The 19,867-nt window shown below is 40.4% G+C and overlaps 1 protein-coding gene across 2 annotated transcripts; it reads left to right on the top strand.

Annotated features, from left to right (window-relative positions):
* The first annotated feature begins 5,765 nt into the window (after nucleotides 1-5,765).
* On the top strand, nucleotides 5,766-19,636 carry TRMT10A (tRNA methyltransferase 10A). Of its 2 annotated transcripts, XM_030564430.1 has the most exons (8): nucleotides 5,766-5,883; nucleotides 7,907-8,189; nucleotides 9,222-9,384; nucleotides 11,764-11,835; nucleotides 12,338-12,412; nucleotides 14,215-14,364; nucleotides 15,021-15,126; nucleotides 17,959-19,636. In XM_030564430.1, exons 2-8 carry the CDS (start codon nucleotides 7,990-7,992, stop codon nucleotides 18,126-18,128), a joined length of 936 nt encoding a protein of 311 aa, XP_030420290.1. In that variant the 5' UTR covers nucleotides 5,766-5,883; nucleotides 7,907-7,989; the 3' UTR covers nucleotides 18,129-19,636. The 2 variants fall into 2 exon arrangements, with proteins under 2 accessions (XP_030420290.1, XP_030420291.1); XM_030564431.1 differs by lacking the exons at nucleotides 11,764-11,835; nucleotides 12,338-12,412.
* Nucleotides 19,637-19,867: the final 231 nt, after the last annotated feature.

The raw sequence follows: 19,867 nt of genomic DNA, 5'->3' as shown, positions 1-19,867 counted from the left end.
GCCCACTTCACATTCTGCAAGAGGACAGCCGTTCACTTCAGCTTAGAAGATAGGTGGAAATTGATTTTCAGTTTATAATGTTTCCTAGCACCTACATGGGCTTTTCCCTTGAAGGAAATAATAACCTTTTATTTTGATGTTTAGGGTCAAATTCTGCTTTTAGTTACACCTGAGCAAATCCAGTGCAGTCAACAATATTTCATGTATTAACTGAAGGCAGAAATTGTTTTAGGGTACAAATTTGAAATAGGTTTGAATGGCACTTTCTTTGCAAGTCTGGTGCAAGGCTGCCAGCTGGTTACATATTTTTGTGGTAATTTTAATTTATTATACCTTCTATGCGATATACTCTCACATTACAAGAGTTGAATAATATATGTATGCCTATTTCTGGATTGCAATTGATACTCCCGCTGTGTTCTCTATTGCTTGGAAGCATAGAACTTTGCAAACTGATGTACTCTTTGAAAACTGAATAATCTGTCACCTTGCACAGGTAATTTTATGGTTGGTGAGAGCATGGAGATGCAGACTCTGGGCTGGAAATGTTGAGGTATGGAATTTTGTCTCCAAAGGAGAGTTATGTCTGTTTTTGTGGAAATGCCTTATCAGCATTTTGCATCATTTTACATCTTTGGAATTTAATCCGGAAAAATATTTCATACATCTTGTCCATCCTTAAAATAAAGTCAAGAAGAGTGTCTTTTAAACACTTAAAACATTAGGAACCAAATTCTCAGCTGGTGTAAATCAGTTTATATCTTGTGAAGTCAACAGAGCTATGGCAATTTACACAAGCCAAGGAGAGAGAGAGAGAGTGTGTGTGGTCTCAGAAACAGAAGGCTTAATTCTAATCTCAATTATACTGGGTACAAATCAAGAGTAAATCCACTGAAGTCAAGGGAATTTACATCAGAACTGACTTTTAGGGGTGAATTCTGCACCCACTGAATCAGTGGAAGTATTTACAATTGAATTCAGTAGGTGCAGGACTGGCCACTTAATGTGCACCTCAGTTAAGCCCTGCTGGCATGTGTTTCAGGGTTAAAGTACTACCGTTGTCACCTATATTCCAGAGTCCAGACAATAAACTTATCATTATTACCTAATAAAACTAATTACACTCCTTTTGCTCATTTGAGTTCAATAAAATAGTCTTGCTGTTCTTCACAAAAGATGGAGTGAAATTTTAATTTTTCCCTAATCTATCCCAATCAAAATTTTAAAAGAAAGGAGTCGTTCTAAAACCTTGTCTGCATTAGGTAAGTTACTTATTGGTCATAATAATGAACTAGTTTGACTGAACATGTAGTTGCTAGGGTAGCCAAGAACAAACCACACTGATTTAGCTATACACCTTGATGGCAAAGGGTGCTACAATGGGTAATTTTATATGCTTCAGAGGAGTGGAAGTAGGAGGTTGTCAACCAGAATCCAGGGCAGCCAGCTCTGGGGAAATATGGCTACTCACTCTGTATGGTTTGTACTTTTCTGTTTTTTTGTTCTCAGTGTGAGATAACCGAGAAGAACCTCCGCAATCAAACCTTACCAAGAGACCGATTTCTGTGTACAAACCTGAGCCTCCAATTAATTTTGTTTCTCTCTCATTATTCTGCAACTTGCCCTGCATCACCTTCCCTATAGATGTTCTTATTATTAAATAATATCATTAGGCTGCTGATTTTTAGCTGCTCCTGTGCTTGTTTAGTTTGCCTCTTACATTTTTGCTTCATTTGTTTTTTTTGATGCTTTTTGTATTCAGTGTACTTTTGTTCACACAAACTCATTTTTTTAAATGAGCATCTTCAAGGTTCACATTGGACTCTATCAGAATACTTAGTCTAGCACTATTTTTGAGCTATTTGCAACTGTTTGGGTCATCAGTTTACACTATCACCACTTGGCATTGTGACAATTTTAGACCAGAACAGTTGCATTACTCCACTACTGCTATTTAAAGAAACATAGGTTTGGATCCGCAATGCTGCCATCCTGGAAAATTGGAAAGTGTGTGTGGGATGGGGGGAAGGGAATGTTATGATGATCAAAATGTTTGAGGATCTTCACACTCCTAAGAAAAAACAGATTTGAATGCTGCTGTGTTTTTTAAAACAAAACACGAAAAGAAAGAGAGAGAACCAAACAAAAATGAATGGGCTTTGGTCAGCAACCAAACTGCAGCCCTCTACTGACCAAGTGAAAATGAAGGATTCTTTATTGGGACTGTGATGCAATTGAACGTGTGTGATTCTAGTATGAAAAATCCAAATATAAATAGAAACATGATGAGGTTTAAAATAGACACTAGCATAAGCAAATGTAAATCCAGGTTTTTTTAAGTAACCCAGGATTTATGGGGCTCCTGAGAAGATCAAATATTAAAATTTCTACATATGGAGGAATTTGTGTACCAGTTAAAGGTAAATGTCTTACCATGGAGATACCACACTATTTTGTGACTTCTAATATAGCAGAAGTATATCTAAAACTAACACTGTGACTGAAAAGCAGTATCTGGAACCAATGAAACCTGAGATAAGCATTAATATACATGAAAAAGATATTATGGTTCCACAGAGTGATGTGTTTGCTGCCTTCATGTGGCTCAGTAATGGAGCTAGGAAAGTATCAACATCTATACCAGTGGTTCTTAACCTAGGGATGTGAGATGCCCTTTTGGGGGGTGCGAGACATGTCAAACAAATTAAGCACAGGCATGTAAGTACAACTACTTTTTCATCAAACCATTATACATTTTTTAACAATTACTGCCTTAAATTTTAACTGTGAAATTAAAATAAATATATAATTCACTCTCTTTCATTCTATAATTTATGATATATCTACGTTTAAAGAACTGACCTACTTCAACAATTTTTGATAAGGGGTATGAGAACATATTTTTGAGAACCAAAGGGGTGCAGGCTGCAGTAAAGGTTAAGAACCACTGATCTATACTGTCATGAAAATGTGTTTGTCACATTTCATGCACACTGAACTCCAGAATTAAATCCAGTTCTATTGCAGCATTCTTCCAGCAGATTGTCTGGTTGGGAAAGATAAGTGCATAGTGTATTTCAACTCCAATTAGGTAATGGCACTGCAGACTTCAGAACTAAGTGATAGTGCCAGTTGAATATGAAATGTGAATACTGTAACACTTTTTAAAGGGGTGAAATGGATATGGAATTGATTTTTTTAAACCATGGTTCTTCTCTGAAGAATGTGACACTGTAAATAGAACATGTTCTTACCCCTTGTGTGCACTCAGTCACATCACTAAAACAAGCAGATAAAAATAAAGTTTTCTTACTTTTCGCTCTTGAGCCTGTAGAGCCAACACAGCTAAGAGAGAATAAACTGAATTCTGAATTTCTTGCCCATTCTCAACAGAATTGTTAACTTACCTCCTCCAAACACTTATGTTTGTGAGTAGTCCCCTTGACTTCAGTGGGACTACTCATTTGCATAAATGTTTGGAGGAGTGGAGCCTAAATTGCAATTGCAGGGTCCTGGTCTACACTATAAAGTTATGTTGACGTAAGGGTGCCTTGTGTTGACCTAGTCGTGCATGTGTCTAGACTTAAATTTGTCTCCCAACAATGTAAGTGCCCTGTTATGCCAACATAGTAACGCCACTTCCCTGAATGACATCAAGCCATGATCGATGTACTACGGTCAACACAGCACGAGTATAGACACTGTTACCTGTGTCGATCCTAACAGTCCTCTAGCAGCTGTCCCACAATAACTCAAACTGACTGCTGTGGTCACCATTTTGAACTCCACTGCTCAGAGGCCACAAAAATTGGAACCTCACCCCCTCCTCTTAAAAGGAATTTTAAACATTCCTTTTCCTGGTTGTCCAGCTTGGCAAGCACACCTAGCGGCTCTCCATTGTTGAATGCAACTGCCTAATGACGCACTCCTGCCTGAAGTACACAGGAAATAGTGGATCTTCTCGGTGCATGAGGAGAAGATGCTATGCAAGTACAGCTCCAAACAAGCTGTAGAAATGTGGACATCTACAAGCAGATGGCTTGGGCGATGCACGAGAAGGGGTGCAATAGGGACCAGCAGCAGCACTGAATGAAAGCAAAGATGTTGCAGCAGGCATACCAGAAAAAGGCGGCCCAGGGATGCCAACAATTGATCCAGTGCCAAACTGCAGATCTACTGCTCTTAAAACAAGCTGCATACCTTGGGGGAGATCCCACAACCATCCCACATATCACTGTGGATACCTCTGAGGAGCCTGAGTCCCAGGCCCCTGCCATGAACCAGGAGGAGGAGGTGGTGGATGAGGAGGAGGAAGATGGGGGACAGGCAACTGAGGGATCCAACTGTGCAGCAAGACAGGACCTGTTTTTGACTCCACTGCAGTCCAATCAGTCCTGCCAGTCAAGCACCCGTGAACCAGATGGAGAGGAAGGAACTTCGGGTAAGTGTGTAGATAAATTTTCCATTACTGCGATGACATCCTCAAAATAGCAGGACACAGCTTTTGACTTTTCATTAATTTGCTAGTGGTATAACAGAGAGAGAGTTGCTATCTTTTCATTCTCCTCTAGAGTTAGGCAGGGGGGGCATGCAGAACAGTTTACTACTTAGTCATCTGAAATGTACTTCTGCCTCTAGCATGCAGGAAATGTCAGTGACAAAACTACCATTTGAAAACCTCCAACAATCCACAAAACAGTTACAGGCTAGACAGAGGCAGGATCAACTTCCCCAAGGCTGTATTACACTTTTACCTTCTAATGGTTGATGGGTGGTTTTAGTTGTTTGCTATTTTTATACCAGATTAAAAAGGTGACCTATATAATAAATGTGAAAGGCTTCCTGTCCGGTTACTAAGCACCTGAATCAAGAGACCCCACTCCTTTTGAGGAAAGATTATTAAGGCTTTTTCAACATTAGAAGAATGGTATTGTAAAACATGTTAATTTCTGTAATAGTCCCCGTGTACATAACAAGCTGAATGATGAATACATACTGTATCTCTTCTTATGCTGCCAACTGTCATTTTAAATATATATATTTTCAAATTTTGCCACTAACAATGGCATGATATTCTTAGACTTCTCTCTCCCTATATAGCATAGTTATGGGAGACATGAGTTTCAGAAACATTCTGGTCCAAAAAACTTACTCTGTGAGACCAAGAGACATTAACCCAAGGAATAGTGAAGTCTAAAAATAGTGGGATGCATGGACATAAATAAAAATTAGCTATGTCACTCACAACCTCCATAACAGTGTACAGAAATGTCAGCCTGTAGCTGTACTGTTAGCCAGGAATACCTTAGTGCTTTAGGACAGGTACCATGACGCTCCTGCGTAAAGTTCCTCACATCTTCCTTAACTGTATTTGGGAGCTTTCTGTGAGTACAGGCGTGGCGCTGTGCATAAATAGCGGGCTTGTTTGCCTGTAGATTGATCAGCCTGGTTTGTGCTGTTAGAGTTGCTGGGCCCCCACCCTGCCAGGTGGCCTGCCGCAGGTAGGCTACACACGTGCCTTAGTCCTGACTCCGGTACCTGAGCCAGGCTACACGGGTGCTGTTGGCGGGGGGCTGGCTGGGCGGCGTCACTGCCCTCTGAGGCACCTGGCTGCGGGGGGAGGGGGGGTGCTCGCTGTGTGTACAAGGGGAGACCGGCTGACCGGCACGTTCCCGCCCCTCTGACGTCGCGGCCAGCCACTCCCGAGCCTCCTCCACCCCCAGCCCCGGAGCGAGCGAGACCCAAAGACAGTGGCGCGGGCCGATGACGTCACATGGGCGACGCGGTTCCGGTTGCTCCCTGAGTCGCGGGTGCCGCCGCTGAGGGGGCTTTGGAAGTGTCGTGGTGGTGCTGGCCGTTGGGGGTGGGAGCTGCCGCGCGCCGGTAAGTGCGGTGCGCCCGGCCCCAGCGCGTGCGCTGAGCCTCGGGACGGGACTCCCCCGTCACGAGTCATCAGCCCCGGGAGCCGGGGCCGCGCGCTCTCCGCAGCCGGGTACGGAGGCTCCCGCGGTTGGAAGAACAGCGACTGTCCCCAGTCAGGTTGCAGGCGATGCCTGTCTCCTGGCGCTGCGGCGCGCTCCTGCGGCTCAGCTGCCCCGGCACCAGGGCTCAGGCGTAAGTCCGAAACAGCTGGGGGTGCTGGTGCCCCACGTCCTGCGGCAGGAGCGTCTGTCTGGCTCTGGCTCTGGCTCTGGCTCGCCCCTGCATTGAGCAGACAGCGCCCTTTCCAGAGCCAACCAGAGAAGATTTTCTGTCTTCTTAAAATCTCTCTCCCCCCAGGTCTCTTAAAATCAAACTTCTGTCTGAATTAATTTCAACTTCTGTTGTTATAATTAATCTCTAACATTACTATAACTGAAAGGGTAGCAAAACGTGCTGTACTTTGTTCTGTTTCGCTTTGTGCCTTTCAGGGTATTGTGTATGCATGGTAGTTAATTTAACTCTTTCCCCTATACAGTTGGTCTGGGATCGCTCCCTATTTGTCTGCAGCATTTACACAGCAAAAGGATAGGGGAAAAGAAGAACACTTAAAAATAGGATAATGTGATTGGAAAACCAACAAATTATGAGACTTCCAGCTAAGAACTATATGCAACTACATATAATTCTTTAAAAAAAAATGAAGGGGTGAAACTGTTTATTGAAAGTGATAGCTTTGGGAAATTTGCAATAAACAGGCTGTCTAAACAGCATGGAACTTTATTTAAAAAACAAACATCTGAGCCATGCTTTCAAAATTCTGTCCTCCTGGTATTCTTTCTTCAGCATATACATTTGGAATCATTTTGAACTCAATTTTGATTTGGGTAGTTGCAGAATTTAAATGAGTCTAGTCAGAACACAGCATAGGCTGTCCCCTTCTGGGTTTAAGATAAATCATTAAACAGGTGGTTGTAGATTGCCACGTACTTTTAGGGGCAAAAGAAAAATGCAGACCTGTTATTTACCAGGCTGCACGTGGCAATAGACTGTATAGGTAAGGGATGCAAGGAGGGTATTGGGTCACGATGCAAACTGCAGGCACGCACACAACTAAAATTAATTAATTTAAAGTTTTATTAGGGATAGTTACAAGGGGTAGGGGAGCAGCGTATGATTAGCTAATAGGGTTAATGGAACTTAAAACATACAATGGCTAAAGTATTTACTATCAAACAATATTTATAAACAAAGATGCAGTAAACAATATTATAAACACGGATGCAGCATTTAGTAATAACCAATACTTACGAATACAAACCAACTCATAACGACCGGCAAACGTAGAAACTCTGCTTAAAACATGTGAGCTGAGAGAGGCTTCGAGGTGATCAGGCTCGGTTACGGGTGTGCACAAGGTACACAGGATTCGTTTTTCTTTCTCCTCTTCTGCCTGCACATGGCAGACCAGCCTAAAATACCCAGTATGACATCATAGAAGTGTCATAGGGGACGGGACCCAAAAACTGTGTGTGTTCATTTCTGATTGGTACAGGCAAAGTTTACACCAAGTAGGGGAGCAGGTGCCTGAAAATCTGGCTTTGCCCCCAAAAGGTAAGGAAATGCATATAGTTCAGAATGCGTTTAACACTGAATGACAAAAGAAGAGGTTAGAGCAATACCGATATGGGCAAGTTTTAGGATGCAGACAGGAACTTATCTTAACAGTGGTATGCTATCTGTAGCTAAGAGGTGATTTTCTAGAAAAGTATTGAATACTACAGTTATATTTGTTACTGCTTGCTCTTGTGCGTTAGTTGCTTGTTGAGGCACAGACCAAGGCTTAGAGTGGGGGAAAAGCTTGTCTACCATTCTTGTTTGTCTCTCTTCCTCCCACCCCCCCATTTACATTTGGTTTAAAGTGATACTAATCTAAATTAGACCTCTTGTGCTATTTCTGAACTATTATTTCTTCTGTTTCTTGCAGAAACAGTCTTGGGGGGGAAAAAAGACTTACTCTACAAATTCAAGCTTCTTTAGACAAGATCCACTAAAGCCATTGGAAAGCAAATGTCATCAGAAATGCCAGCAGAAAATCTGTTATCCACAGATGTTCCCGATGTGGAAGAAAAGATTAATTCAAATGAAAATCAAGTCAAGAAAGAGGAGCCAGGATCAGACAAGACGGAGAGCATTGGAGTTATGTCAAAGAGGCAAATGAAGAAGCTAATGAAGCAGAAGCAATGGGAAGAGCAAAGAGATTTACGCAGGTGTGATTTGAATTATGTCTCCTATGTTGCTGATTCCAATCCAGTATTTAATTTTAATGATTATATATGTGAACAGAATATGTACATAAACTTCGTGCACAGCAAAAAAGAGAATTAAAGCCAGTGTTGGTTCAAATGCTGGGCTTCTCTGTAAGAGCATCAGGGAGAACTTATTTTAGATGAATGTCCTCGTCAATAGTGTGTGATTAGCAACTGTTTCTTAGGAGATTGAGGATGTCAGGAGGGCAAACCTGCAAATACTCTGCACTAATTGGTCAAAATGGTTGTTGCTGAGCAACAAGAGGTATTATTTCTACTTTCTGAACTGGCAGAGTGTGCTGCCCCTGTATTACTGCCAGTCCCGGTAGCTGATGAGAGAGACTAAAACCAGGAATCAGTGAGAGTCTCTTCTTTTTGATAATACAGGATGTTGTCACAATCAGATTGGCTCATCTTTTAGGATGATACGATGGTAGGAATTTATTTTGGGATAAAGAAAGGGGTATCAAAGCATGGGCTCTTCTAGGTCAAGCTGAACCATGGTGATACCCCAATTGGCACCTTCCCAAGACAGTGGCTATTCAGAATGAACTTTTTGAGCCTCAGTTTCCTGCCTTGATCTTAAGCTGACCCTTCCCACCTCTCACACTGTAGCATACTTCCTTAGCCACTGAAAAGATACATTTTATACTCCAGATTCTAACAGGTATCTTTTCACTGAGACCCCTAACTGGCCCTTTTGTCCATAGTGGTTGTTACTAGTATATCACCTGATCCAAGTCCCATTGAAATGGATGGGATTCTTTCCGGCGATGTTAGTTAGCTCAGGATCAGACACATAGTGTTACAGGTTTTCTCACTATTCTACAAACAGAGAAAGATGAGTGTTGGGTGGTTTCTGAACTTGTCTCTATTGCTACAATACTACCCAAGAATCTGGGGCAGCCTCACACTATCTCTTATTTGAACTTTTCAATAAAGCATATGTACAGACCTGGCAATCGTTATTTAACTTTTTTTATATTTTTTTAGGCAGAGACGAAAAGAGAAACGCCAGAAAAGAAAACTGGAGCGTCAGTATCAGTTGGAATCTAACAATGAAGGGAGTGACAGGAAGCGTATACGTAGGGATGTTCTTCCTAGTACTCTTCGCCTTATTATAGACTGCAGTTTTGACAACTTGATGGTATTAAAGGTAAATTAAATTTTTCTGTTGGAAGCAAATGGATTATCTGATACTAATATGGCATGATCTGAAAATGGAAGAATTTATGGTCAGATGAAAATGAAATAATCTTTCTTGGTGCGTGAGGGATAACTTATATGTTAGCTTCTTAAATTTGTCAGATTTCAAAAGATTACCTCTATGTAAACTTGCTAAAAATAGCAGTCATCTTTCTGGAGATCTGTTCTTGAAAACTGATTTGATTCCAGAATAGAAAGTAGAACCTTATCCCTGATATCAGCCATTAAATGCTCTTGTGCTCCAAGAGCACTCTGTTGGAGGGTACAGCAGAAGTCTTTCCTCTCCCTGATCCCCTTTCCTGTTCCGGGTATGTTTGAGGCCCCTAGCAGAGTTAGTGAGAACACATGGGATACTGCGTGTTCAATGTTATGGTGATACCCAGCTCTGTTTCAGTCACCTCTGAGCTGGATGATCCAGTAGAGCAAGTAATCTAGAGTTTTAATGAAGTGTCAGGATAGATGAAGTTGAACTGGCTTCTAGGTAATAAAGAAGAGATTGGAGTGATTTTGGTGGGTAGGGATACGGAATAGGGAGAATAAAAAAGTACCCCCCCGTACTCTAAGGAAGTTTTTTTTCACCATTTGTAAGCCAGGTGCCATCCAGAGCCGTCCCTAGGATACAGCAAATCGGGGCAACTGCCCCGAAACCTGCACTTTGGCAGACTTTGCGCCTCTTGAGGAGGTGGAGGAGCCCACCTACCAACCTCCCTTTCCCCCCAGCACCTCCTGCTCACCTGTGGGCCCTGCCAATCACCGCCTCCCACACCCTCCCAGCGCCTACCACTGGTTCGGCATCTGGGGGCGTGGGGGGGGCAAGGGTGCAGCGCGCTTGGGGGAGGGGCAAAACTGGGTGGGGAAGAGGCGAGGCAGGGTGGGGCTGTGGGGGAAGGGGTGGAGTGTGGGTGGGTTCTAGGGGGAGCACCCCCCTGGCAGACAGGCACAGAGTTTCTGTGTCCCTGGCCCTGTACCCCTATAGGGACGGTCCTGGTGCCATCTTAGTTTTACTGTACTTCTTGTTGACTAAACAACCGCTGTAGCCAAAAAGGCATTTTTTCATCTCCATCTGGCTAGAAGAGTGTACTCTTTTTTTTCTTTTTTGATGCAAGCCTTTCTATCATCACCTATGTCTTTATTATTTGTATTATTGTAGCATTTAGGAGCCCTTGTCGTGGACCAGGATCCTATTGTGGTAGGTGCTGTACAAATACAAACCCCAAAGACGGTCTCTGCCCTGAAGACTTTAAAGTCTGAGAAATGCCTCAAGAGTAGACCAGCGTATTGCACTCTATGTGAGGCTGCATGCTGAAACACTCAAACTAGCACAGCATATACTAGCAGCTAGAGTGTAATACAGAGAGCATATAACACTAGTACTCAATGGCACTATTTCCAGTAGGTTTCTGGGTAGAGTTCAAAGTGATTTTCTGACCATACTTAAAGTCCTAGATGAGTTGGAACCTAGGTACCTGAGGCTTTTCTCTTTATGCCCTACCATCACAACTGAGATCAGAGGTGCTCCTCTAAGATACATGAGAAAGAGCTGCTGGTAGGGCATTTTCCATAAAAGTTTCTTGACTGTAGAATGCACTTCCTTCTTTTGTGTGCAAAGACCATAGCTTTTTTCAGGTATTTATGAAGGCTTAGGGATTAGAGGTGGAGGGTCTGGAGACTGATTGTTTCATGGTACGGCTGGTTAGAGAAAGGCCATTGTGTGTTTGTTTTTTATCTGTCCTTTGCTGAATAATCTAAACATTTATTTTTATGTAACTGAAATAAAAAACATGGTATTGATGAACTTCATATCCGTGACTTGTTTGAAATAAAAAAAGAAAGTATAATTTGCATGAGGTGTTTTGTGTGGGTGGGAAAGGGTGTTTTTATAATTAAAATATGCATGGTGATAAAAACAACAAGGAGTCTGGATTCCTTGGTGCATACAGACTAACACGGCTACCCTCGATACATGATGATAAAGGAATCTATTCTATTCCTGGAAGTACTTACCCATACTACTATTGAGTTACAGATTGTGTATTATTCAGTCGTTCATTGACTTATAATTACATAAAACAGTGTGAATCAAGTCACAATTTGCGTAATAGTGGTTAAATGTACTCTGTGGGAGATGCATATGTTTGTGTGTACATAATTCCCTCACAGCTGTCATCCTCCTTTTCTTTCGAAGGGTCTAATGCTGTCCCACTCCGGAATCTATTTTGCTGGTTAAAAGCTTCCTTTCTCTCTCTCTAGCTTCTGACTGACTCTTGGTAAAGCATTTTGTGGTGATCTGTCTGAAGGACTGTATAAAAACAAATTGTGTTATATGCAGGATGTCAAGAAGCTTCACAAGCAAATTCAGAGATGTTATGCAGAAAACCGTAAAGCATTACATCCTGTACAGGTATGTTACAACAGCTGTTTGTATTTGAGCACTGGTCATGCTTACTGATGTACGGAGCATGCAGAAGAGGCAGTCTTTGCCCAAAAGAGGGTACAGTTTTAGTAAAATGAAAAAAAAACTTAGTTTGATCATATCTCTGTACTTACTCTATTAAAGGAATGCTAACACTACCTTCCTGCTAGTGAGCAACATAAAAATGCTTACATAGATAAAAAGGCATGTGAATGCCAATATAAAAGCTGCCATCCCAAAATACATTTTGGATGTCCACTTTTCTTTCTGCAGCACATAAGGCAAAAAATGTTTAGTCCTTAACCCTTTTGTACTGTCCATTCAAAAATGTTCTTACTGCCAGATTCCTTTAGTAAATAATGAAAGTGAGTTTTAGTTGACACTTCAGAAAAAAAGCTTGCCTGATAAGGCGTGCGTGGAGACAAATCAGCATCTTGAATTTGGATATTGTACACTTTTTTTTTTTTTTTTTTTTTTTGGTATCCCCAAGTTTTACTTGACCAGCCATGGAGGCCAGTTGAAGAACAACATGAATGAAAATGACAAAGGATGGGTCAACTGGAAGGTAATGACAGATAATTAAGCAATTCTGTGACTCAGTATTTTTCCTGGGAAATTTCTATCTTAATATTCATTCAAGGATTGCTACAGTTACTTTGGCTTGTATCTTTTTTCCATGTACTGTATTTTGTCAAGACATCAAAAAAGTGGTATTAGTTTATCTCTTAATGACTTCAGTTTTGAATGAATGTAGTGTTCATATGAGTGACTGCCCTGACTTAAGGCTAGCTTTGTATCAGTAGGCATTTCTTCAGTTAATATTACTGATGCATCTCTGTTCTGACTTGTAATGTTCCCACTCCTTGATTCTTGCTATTCATGACTTTTTATCTCAGATTGTATTGACTAACAATAAGCTAAATACATCTGTTACACCTTGATTTAGACTAGATTCTGGTTTCCAGAGGTGAAGTGTTAGTGAGCTGACCCATGTTATCTTGCCTGGCTCCAGAAAATGGCACCAGTACTGTCAAGAATGGCACATTCAGTAAAAGACTGCTGACATACTGGGTTTCTTGTAACTCCTTTTCTTTAATAATGTTCCCACACTATTTTAATTGTTTGCTTAGGAGGAGGTCAGAGTTCCTTACTCAGTTCTATCAAACGTTGTGTGACCTTGAGCAAATCTCTTTGGCTACGTCTATGCTGCACTAAAACACCCGTGGCTGGCCTGTTAGTGTGGGGCTATACAATGATTTTAAATAATATAGGATCTACATGTGTGTCTGTCTTACCTAGAGGCTGGGTGACCCTGACTTCTTCAGATACCCCCAGTGGGCGGGGTCTAGTCTGTTGGTTCTGATTTGCCCACACAACTACTCCCTCTATTGAGTGATCATTTTTAAACCCTGTGATAGATCTGTACGTCGTTTCTTTCCTAACAACACTTGAGTGTTTGTAGAGAGTTATTCTTTCCTTCCTGCTTGATTTTTCTTACAGCACCTACTAACTAAACCAATATATTCATACAATAACTTGGTCAAAAAACTATGTTAATAAATTATAGAGCAGTTCCATCACACAAGTCCTGGTGACTGCTTTTAAAAAGCAGTAGCAGAAATCTTTCTTCCCAAGCAATAGTTGAGCATTTATCCTGGCTTCCCTTTTGAAAAAAGATCTTAGAAGTGATTTAGGTCCACAGGGACTTTCTACAGGGAGTCACAAGGGTTTGGCCTCTTCTGAGAGTCCAGAGAAATTGCAGAAGGCCTTAAACTTTTCTCAAGCCACTGCTTCTGAGAGCTGTGCTGGGAACTGTGGGATAGGTACCTAGAAAGCAGTACAGTGGATATGGGACAAAACTGTATTTGACTAGGCATAGACGGTGTCAAAGTTAGACTCGGGACTCACAATTTGTCAGACCACTCCGTTTTATTAGCACAGCGCTCTGCTAATAACACCCAGAAAACGTGAGCACCATGCAAGACACAAACTATCTTATTTATACAGATAAAAGGGCGAGAACTTAACAAGATAACAAAGGATGCAGAATCTGATAAGTTTACCTGGGCTAGGCATACATATCTTATTTCGTTACTAATTATTACCGATCTTCTGTTAATGTTTCACCATTAGCACCATTGTTTATGCCTAATGTTTCTTTTCCTGGCACCTGTATTTCAACATTTCTTATTTCTGCTTAAAGGTACATACAACATTTCTTTAATCCATTCATATTTTTACAATATAATTCATTCTACTTTCACAACAGCATGGTCACCTGCTCCATTGGTTCTTCTGTTGGTGTTTAGCCTGGCCAGGCATTATTCAATAGCGTAAGTAACCTCTGATCTAATTTGTATCTCAAAGGATATCCATATTTCATCAGAGCATTATAATGAGCTAATGAAGAAGGAAGACCTCGTGTATCTGACATCAGACTCCCCTGATGTGCTGAATGAACTAGATGAGACTAAAGCCTATGTAATTGGAGGTCTGGTGGATCACAATCACCACAAGGTAGATGGATACTACGTTCTTTAAAGCTGCTCTTTCAGCATCTAATTTAGTGTTCTTACTGAACACGTGCAAATCAGCAAAAACGGATACTTTTAAAATAATATATTGGTTGATTTTGTGCAGTAAAATTCTTAAGAACCGAAAGTGGACGTGGTTGTATGTAGTGACTTTTTGTAGTTCGTGTCATTAAAAAAATTGGAGGATAAATTGGCAAATGATTCTTCAGAACAAAGCAGATTGAACTACTGTCAAAACCAGAGAGCTAAATGGGGCTCTGTTGGCCTGCAGAATGTAGTCACTGCAGTACCAATTTCTTAATTTTTCATAAGTGTTAAAGGAATATTAGAATTTAAAATAACAAACCAAAAACACTACTCTCTTTTAAAAAAAAAAAAAAAAAAATTTTATTTTTTTTTTAAACAGCTCAGGTAACCTTGAGTTTTAATATTTGCTAAACAAGATACAATTCTGAAAAATTTGTATTAATTCTTAGTGTTCAACACACATACTATCTTAAAACAGACTGTGCTTCACACTGCCTGAAAACAGTAATTATCTTACTCATTTTGTCTTTCTTTGCTAGTGGTAGAAAGCTCACAGTCTTATCAGAAATAGTGATTTTTGGTTAACTTTTTGGGGGGTTGTCTTTGCTGCAGGGGATTACTTACAAAAAGGCACTAGAACAGGGAATTGGTCATGCACAGCTTCCACTTGGAAATTTTGTGAAAATGAACAGCCGGAAAGTATTGGCAGTTAATCATGGTAAGTCATGAGTTTGCAAAATAAAAATGAAAATGTGCAGAATGTGTCAGCAGTATCACATTATATGAATCTTCAAAAGTACATCAGAGCATAAAGACCTAATTCTTATTTCAGTAGTGGCTGGGTGCCTTTAATCTTTATAAAAGTGAGATTTTTTTCCAATTGTGCCTGAGTGACTTAGGAACTTAAGTCCCATTGAGTTGTCCTATGGAAAACATGGCACTCTGGAAAATCCTACCCACGGTGGCTAAATTTCCTCTTTGAAAACGGTTAAAGGACCAGAATATTAGGATTTACCATTGTGTTTCTATTCCCTTTAAAAGATAAATGCAAGAGATGAAAAACTGGCCTTGTTTCACAGTTTTGGTGTGCATTGATTATGTGGTGGATAGTTGCACAATTTATTCAATTGGCTTTTAGCAATGTTCTGTTTTCTCTCCCTGATTCTCTTGCATTGGCATTCATCGAGATCCCAGAATGTATGTACTTGGTTTTCGGCATCTGATAGGTTGAGGTATACAACCACATTCTCTACCTAATCTATCTTTCTTTTTTAAAAAAAGCCCTAGTACTTTCAGTTTTGACACCTGGGTCCTTTAAGTGATTAGTTACATTTAAATATAAGCATATGCAATATGGTTACTGCTCAACTTTTCTTTTTTAAATTTGGTTTTACTATTTTGTGTCTTTATTTTTCACCATTTGAATTTCTTCTACCATCTCTTATTTTATTGAAAATGGCCTTTTGTCGTTGTTGCTAAAAGTATTTATCATCTTAAATATTATCAGATGTTGATGATGTGTGCAATGGCATGCTCATCCAGTCTCAGAATTACCAGTAGATATACATCATAAATTTAGCAGAGAATCAGCTATAACTCTGCTTACTTAAGCTTAATCATTAACTAGTGACTTAAGTATTACCAAAACGCATATACTGGAAGCATTTCACACACACACAGCTGTAGCTTTTAATATTGTGTCACAAGGTAGAGAACAGGGTTCCACATATTATCCATTTAAAACTGCAGGATATTAGCTGGGTCCATTTTAGTAGTTCTCCTGCAACAGTTGTATACTGACCTCTAGTATCATTTCTGGGTGCCATCTTCTAGGCTGAGAGTCAGATCACAGTTCTGTTTCTGATTCTTCTGCTGATCCACTGTGTGTTTTTGGGCAAGTCTCTTAGTGTCTCTGAATCTATTTGTAAAATGGGATTTTTTATGTTTATCTGCCATTGTAAAGCATTTTGAGAACTATAATTGAAAAGCACTAAACATGTAAAGTACTTCTATTAAAATCCCATGTTAATGCAATATCCTTGTTGAGGACTTCAGGCACAAAAGACAGAAAATTCAAAAATAGGGTGCCTTTAACTATTGTAATTCAATCCCTTGTACATATTATAACCTTAATATTATTTGGCCCAATTTCAATAGGAATACTTTCATGCGAAGTACAACTTGTCATGAATAAGGATGGCAGAATTGGGCCAACAAAGCCCCATTTAGCTCTCTGGCTTGGACTTGCCGGGAATGCTTCAGGCCTGCCTCTTCCTGTCCCTGCTCCACTCCAGGCCTACCTCTTTCCACCCCCATTCCACCTCCTCTCCGGAGCACGCCACATCCCTCTCCTCCCCCCAAAGTCCTAAATGGCGCCAAACAGCTTAGGACTTTCTGGGGAAGGAGAAGGAGGAGCAGAGATGCAGCACTTCCGCGCTCCCTTCCAGAAAGTACAAAGTGCTGGGAGCGAGGAGGAGGAGCAGAGAAGCCCCATGTCTCCTCCCCCCCCAGAAAGTCCTAAGTGCTGCCAAACAGCTGTTTGGTGATGGGGGAAGCACTGGGAGGGAAAGGGAGGAGGCAGAGAAGTGGAACTTGTGCAATGCTCCCTTGTAAAGTCATTGCTCTTCCACAGAATCTTACAAGCAGGCAGCCAAACGACGTTATAAGGGAGCATTGCACAACTTTAAACAAGCATGTTCCCTAGTTGAGCAGAGACATAACATTGGAACAAGGTTAAGCGGGACAACGTTAAATGAGGAATTATTGTATTGGAAAATGTTTAAAATTCCCCTCCACCTCTGAACTTACTTTCTAGTTCTGGCTGCTATATTGAGACCATTCTCTCTATCAAGATTGTGAGCTAAGAACTGCTAGCTTGGATTCTGAGTCCCTCTCAGCATTAGGCAGAGAAGTTAAGCAACTTTCCTCCATTTCCCTATCTGTAAAATGTAGATATTTATTTGTCTGTTTGGAGGATCATTGTGAGGATCTAAGTGATTATAAAGCACTAAGAAGATTAAGCATACTACATAGAGTAATTATAAAATATTATAACAAGGCAGGTCAAATTTAGGGTGCACATTGACTTGTGTCCTTTTATTTAATAACAAATACAACTAAATCAGCGTGGCACAAGTGTAACATGTCAGAGTGCGGTGGGTAGGAAGAAGGGATGACTGTTCTTGTTTGGGTAATTTATCTTTTCTTCAGCATTCTTTAGCATAGTAAAAGGAAGCAGTACATTTTGTGCCTCGGTTGGGTATATCATCCATTACTTGGTACGGCTGTTCTAAATAATTTTCAAAACATACTTATTTGGGGGGCAGAGGGAAAGCTCATACAAGAACAAGAACTGACTGCTGCATCAGTACTGGATTTTCTGTTTAATCCAAAGAGCTTTATTTATTTTGCATTGTTGGGGGAAGAGGTAAGATCTTTGCAACAGCTGGCTTACGTTTTTAAACGTGTGTTCTTTAAGAATTAGTCTCTGTTCCTGTCAGAAATTCAGTTACTTCACTATTGAAGAGCTGGTGGTCTCTCTTGGTTGCAGTGTTTGAGATAATCCTCTCTTATCTGGAGAAGAGAAACTGGAAGGAAGCATTTTTCAGTGTCTTGCCACCACGGAAAGGGGCCAGTCCTCTGGACAAAGCCAATGATTCCTCCAAACGTGAGCTGCATGAAGAGGAGGCTGGTGAAGATAATAGCTCGGACAGCGACTAAGCAATGTGGAAGAGGGCAGGAATGAAAAGTGCATGTGGCACAAAGGATAGAAATAAGACATGAATTAGATGAAACCTCAGAGAACAATCTATCTCATGAGTGTTATTTGTTTAAGTGGTTACACTTGGAAAGAAGTGGTAAAATGTTACTTTTACCTTGAAAATACTTCATTTTTGGAGCTTTTTATAAAGTACATTAATGGCAAATGCAGAACTTATTTTGTTATGGAAGCTAATATTTATTTTCTTTTAAAATATTTTATTTGATACAGACAGAGCGGTTTTATTTTATTTTCCTGAAGCATGTGATGAAACCTAATAATTAATGTGTTCATAATTGTCCATGCTTTGTGCATGTATCCTTGATATTTTATTATTGTTCCCTACTCACCCCTATCTTATATTTTGTCTTAAAAGCAATGAGTGTCAAAGGTTAATGAATCTGAAAGCTCCTTCCGGCATTGCCTGTTGCAAAGTATGTACAACTTCTCACCATCAGTGGGGTTTTTTCTGTGCAAAGATGGTCTTGTCTCTGAAAAAAACATTGGGAGCCAGGAACTCTGCTTTGGACACTTTAAAACATAATTTTTTAAAAAACGTCATCTGTCACAGCAGATCTGCCTATAGAATGAGTATCCTACTTCTCTGGCAGGGTTGTGAATATTTAAAAAAAAAGTTAATCTTCTTGCCTCCTGAACTTTAAGCTTTCTGTTCTAACTAAATTTTTAAAATAGCCATTTCAGAACTGAAGCAGGCCAGAAAACAGCCTTGGGGGCAGGAGGTGCCCTTTCACACCTGTGAGGCCATTCTCTCATTCCTTTCTGCGGGGGCTATCCAGAAGGTAGACAGTTGTAGTGTAGCTTTTGGAATGTGGACAAGTACCTACCGAGAGCAAGTCTGCAATCATCAATAGACTCCCGAAGAGCATTTGGATGATAGCGGCTTCTGAGCACTTGTGACATGGGCTGGTTTTGAACAGAGGACATAGATGTCCACTGTCACCACTTTCAGACTGGGAATTGAACTGGAATATGTGTAGATGTGCATGTGGCCTATAGTTTTACAGGGTTGGCAACAAGCAAATTATGATTGGACATGTTCAGTGTGATCATTTTTGTGCTTTCTTTTTTTAATATAAATAAATTTTGAGAACTCATTAGGCAGCCATCTGATAAACTACAGTGAAGATTCATCTGCCTTAGGTTGTTGGCAACAGTTTGTTGCTCAAATGAAATGCTGTGGTGGGTTTATTGTGTAGATATGCCACAGAGAAATATGTTACATTTTCTCTCTGAACCTGGAGAAACTTTTGGACAAAAGCATTGTCTTGTTTTGTTTGAAGAGCCAAAGAAATGTGCAGCATAAACAAAGTAAAGCACTCGCCAGTACCAGTTTCCTTTGTTAACAAACAAATGTGTAAAATAGCAAAGGTACAAAGTGTACATTTTACAGCTGAGGTATTGCATATTGCTGTACATAGTATTCATTAAATCTGATCTAAGCATTTGACGTTTCAGTTAAGATTTTCTAATTCTGCCACGTCTTGTTTCCTTCTCAGATTTGAGCACATGAAAATTAAATGCTACAATTTATTCATGTGCAATTAATTCCACAACTCTAAAAGGTAGTTCTTGTGCATTGTTGTATTGACCAGACCTTTTTTTTTGGTATGGTGGACGTGAACATTTTTTACAACAAAATATATTCTCTTGTCTCTTCACTGGTGTGATTTACATATTA

The sequence above is a fragment of the Gopherus evgoodei genome, chromosome 5, assembly GCF_007399415.2.
Source record: "Gopherus evgoodei ecotype Sinaloan lineage chromosome 5, rGopEvg1_v1.p, whole genome shotgun sequence".
Lineage (NCBI taxonomy): Eukaryota > Metazoa > Chordata > Testudines > Testudinidae > Gopherus > Gopherus evgoodei.
This window is presented reverse-complemented; position numbering and strand designations above follow the sequence as displayed.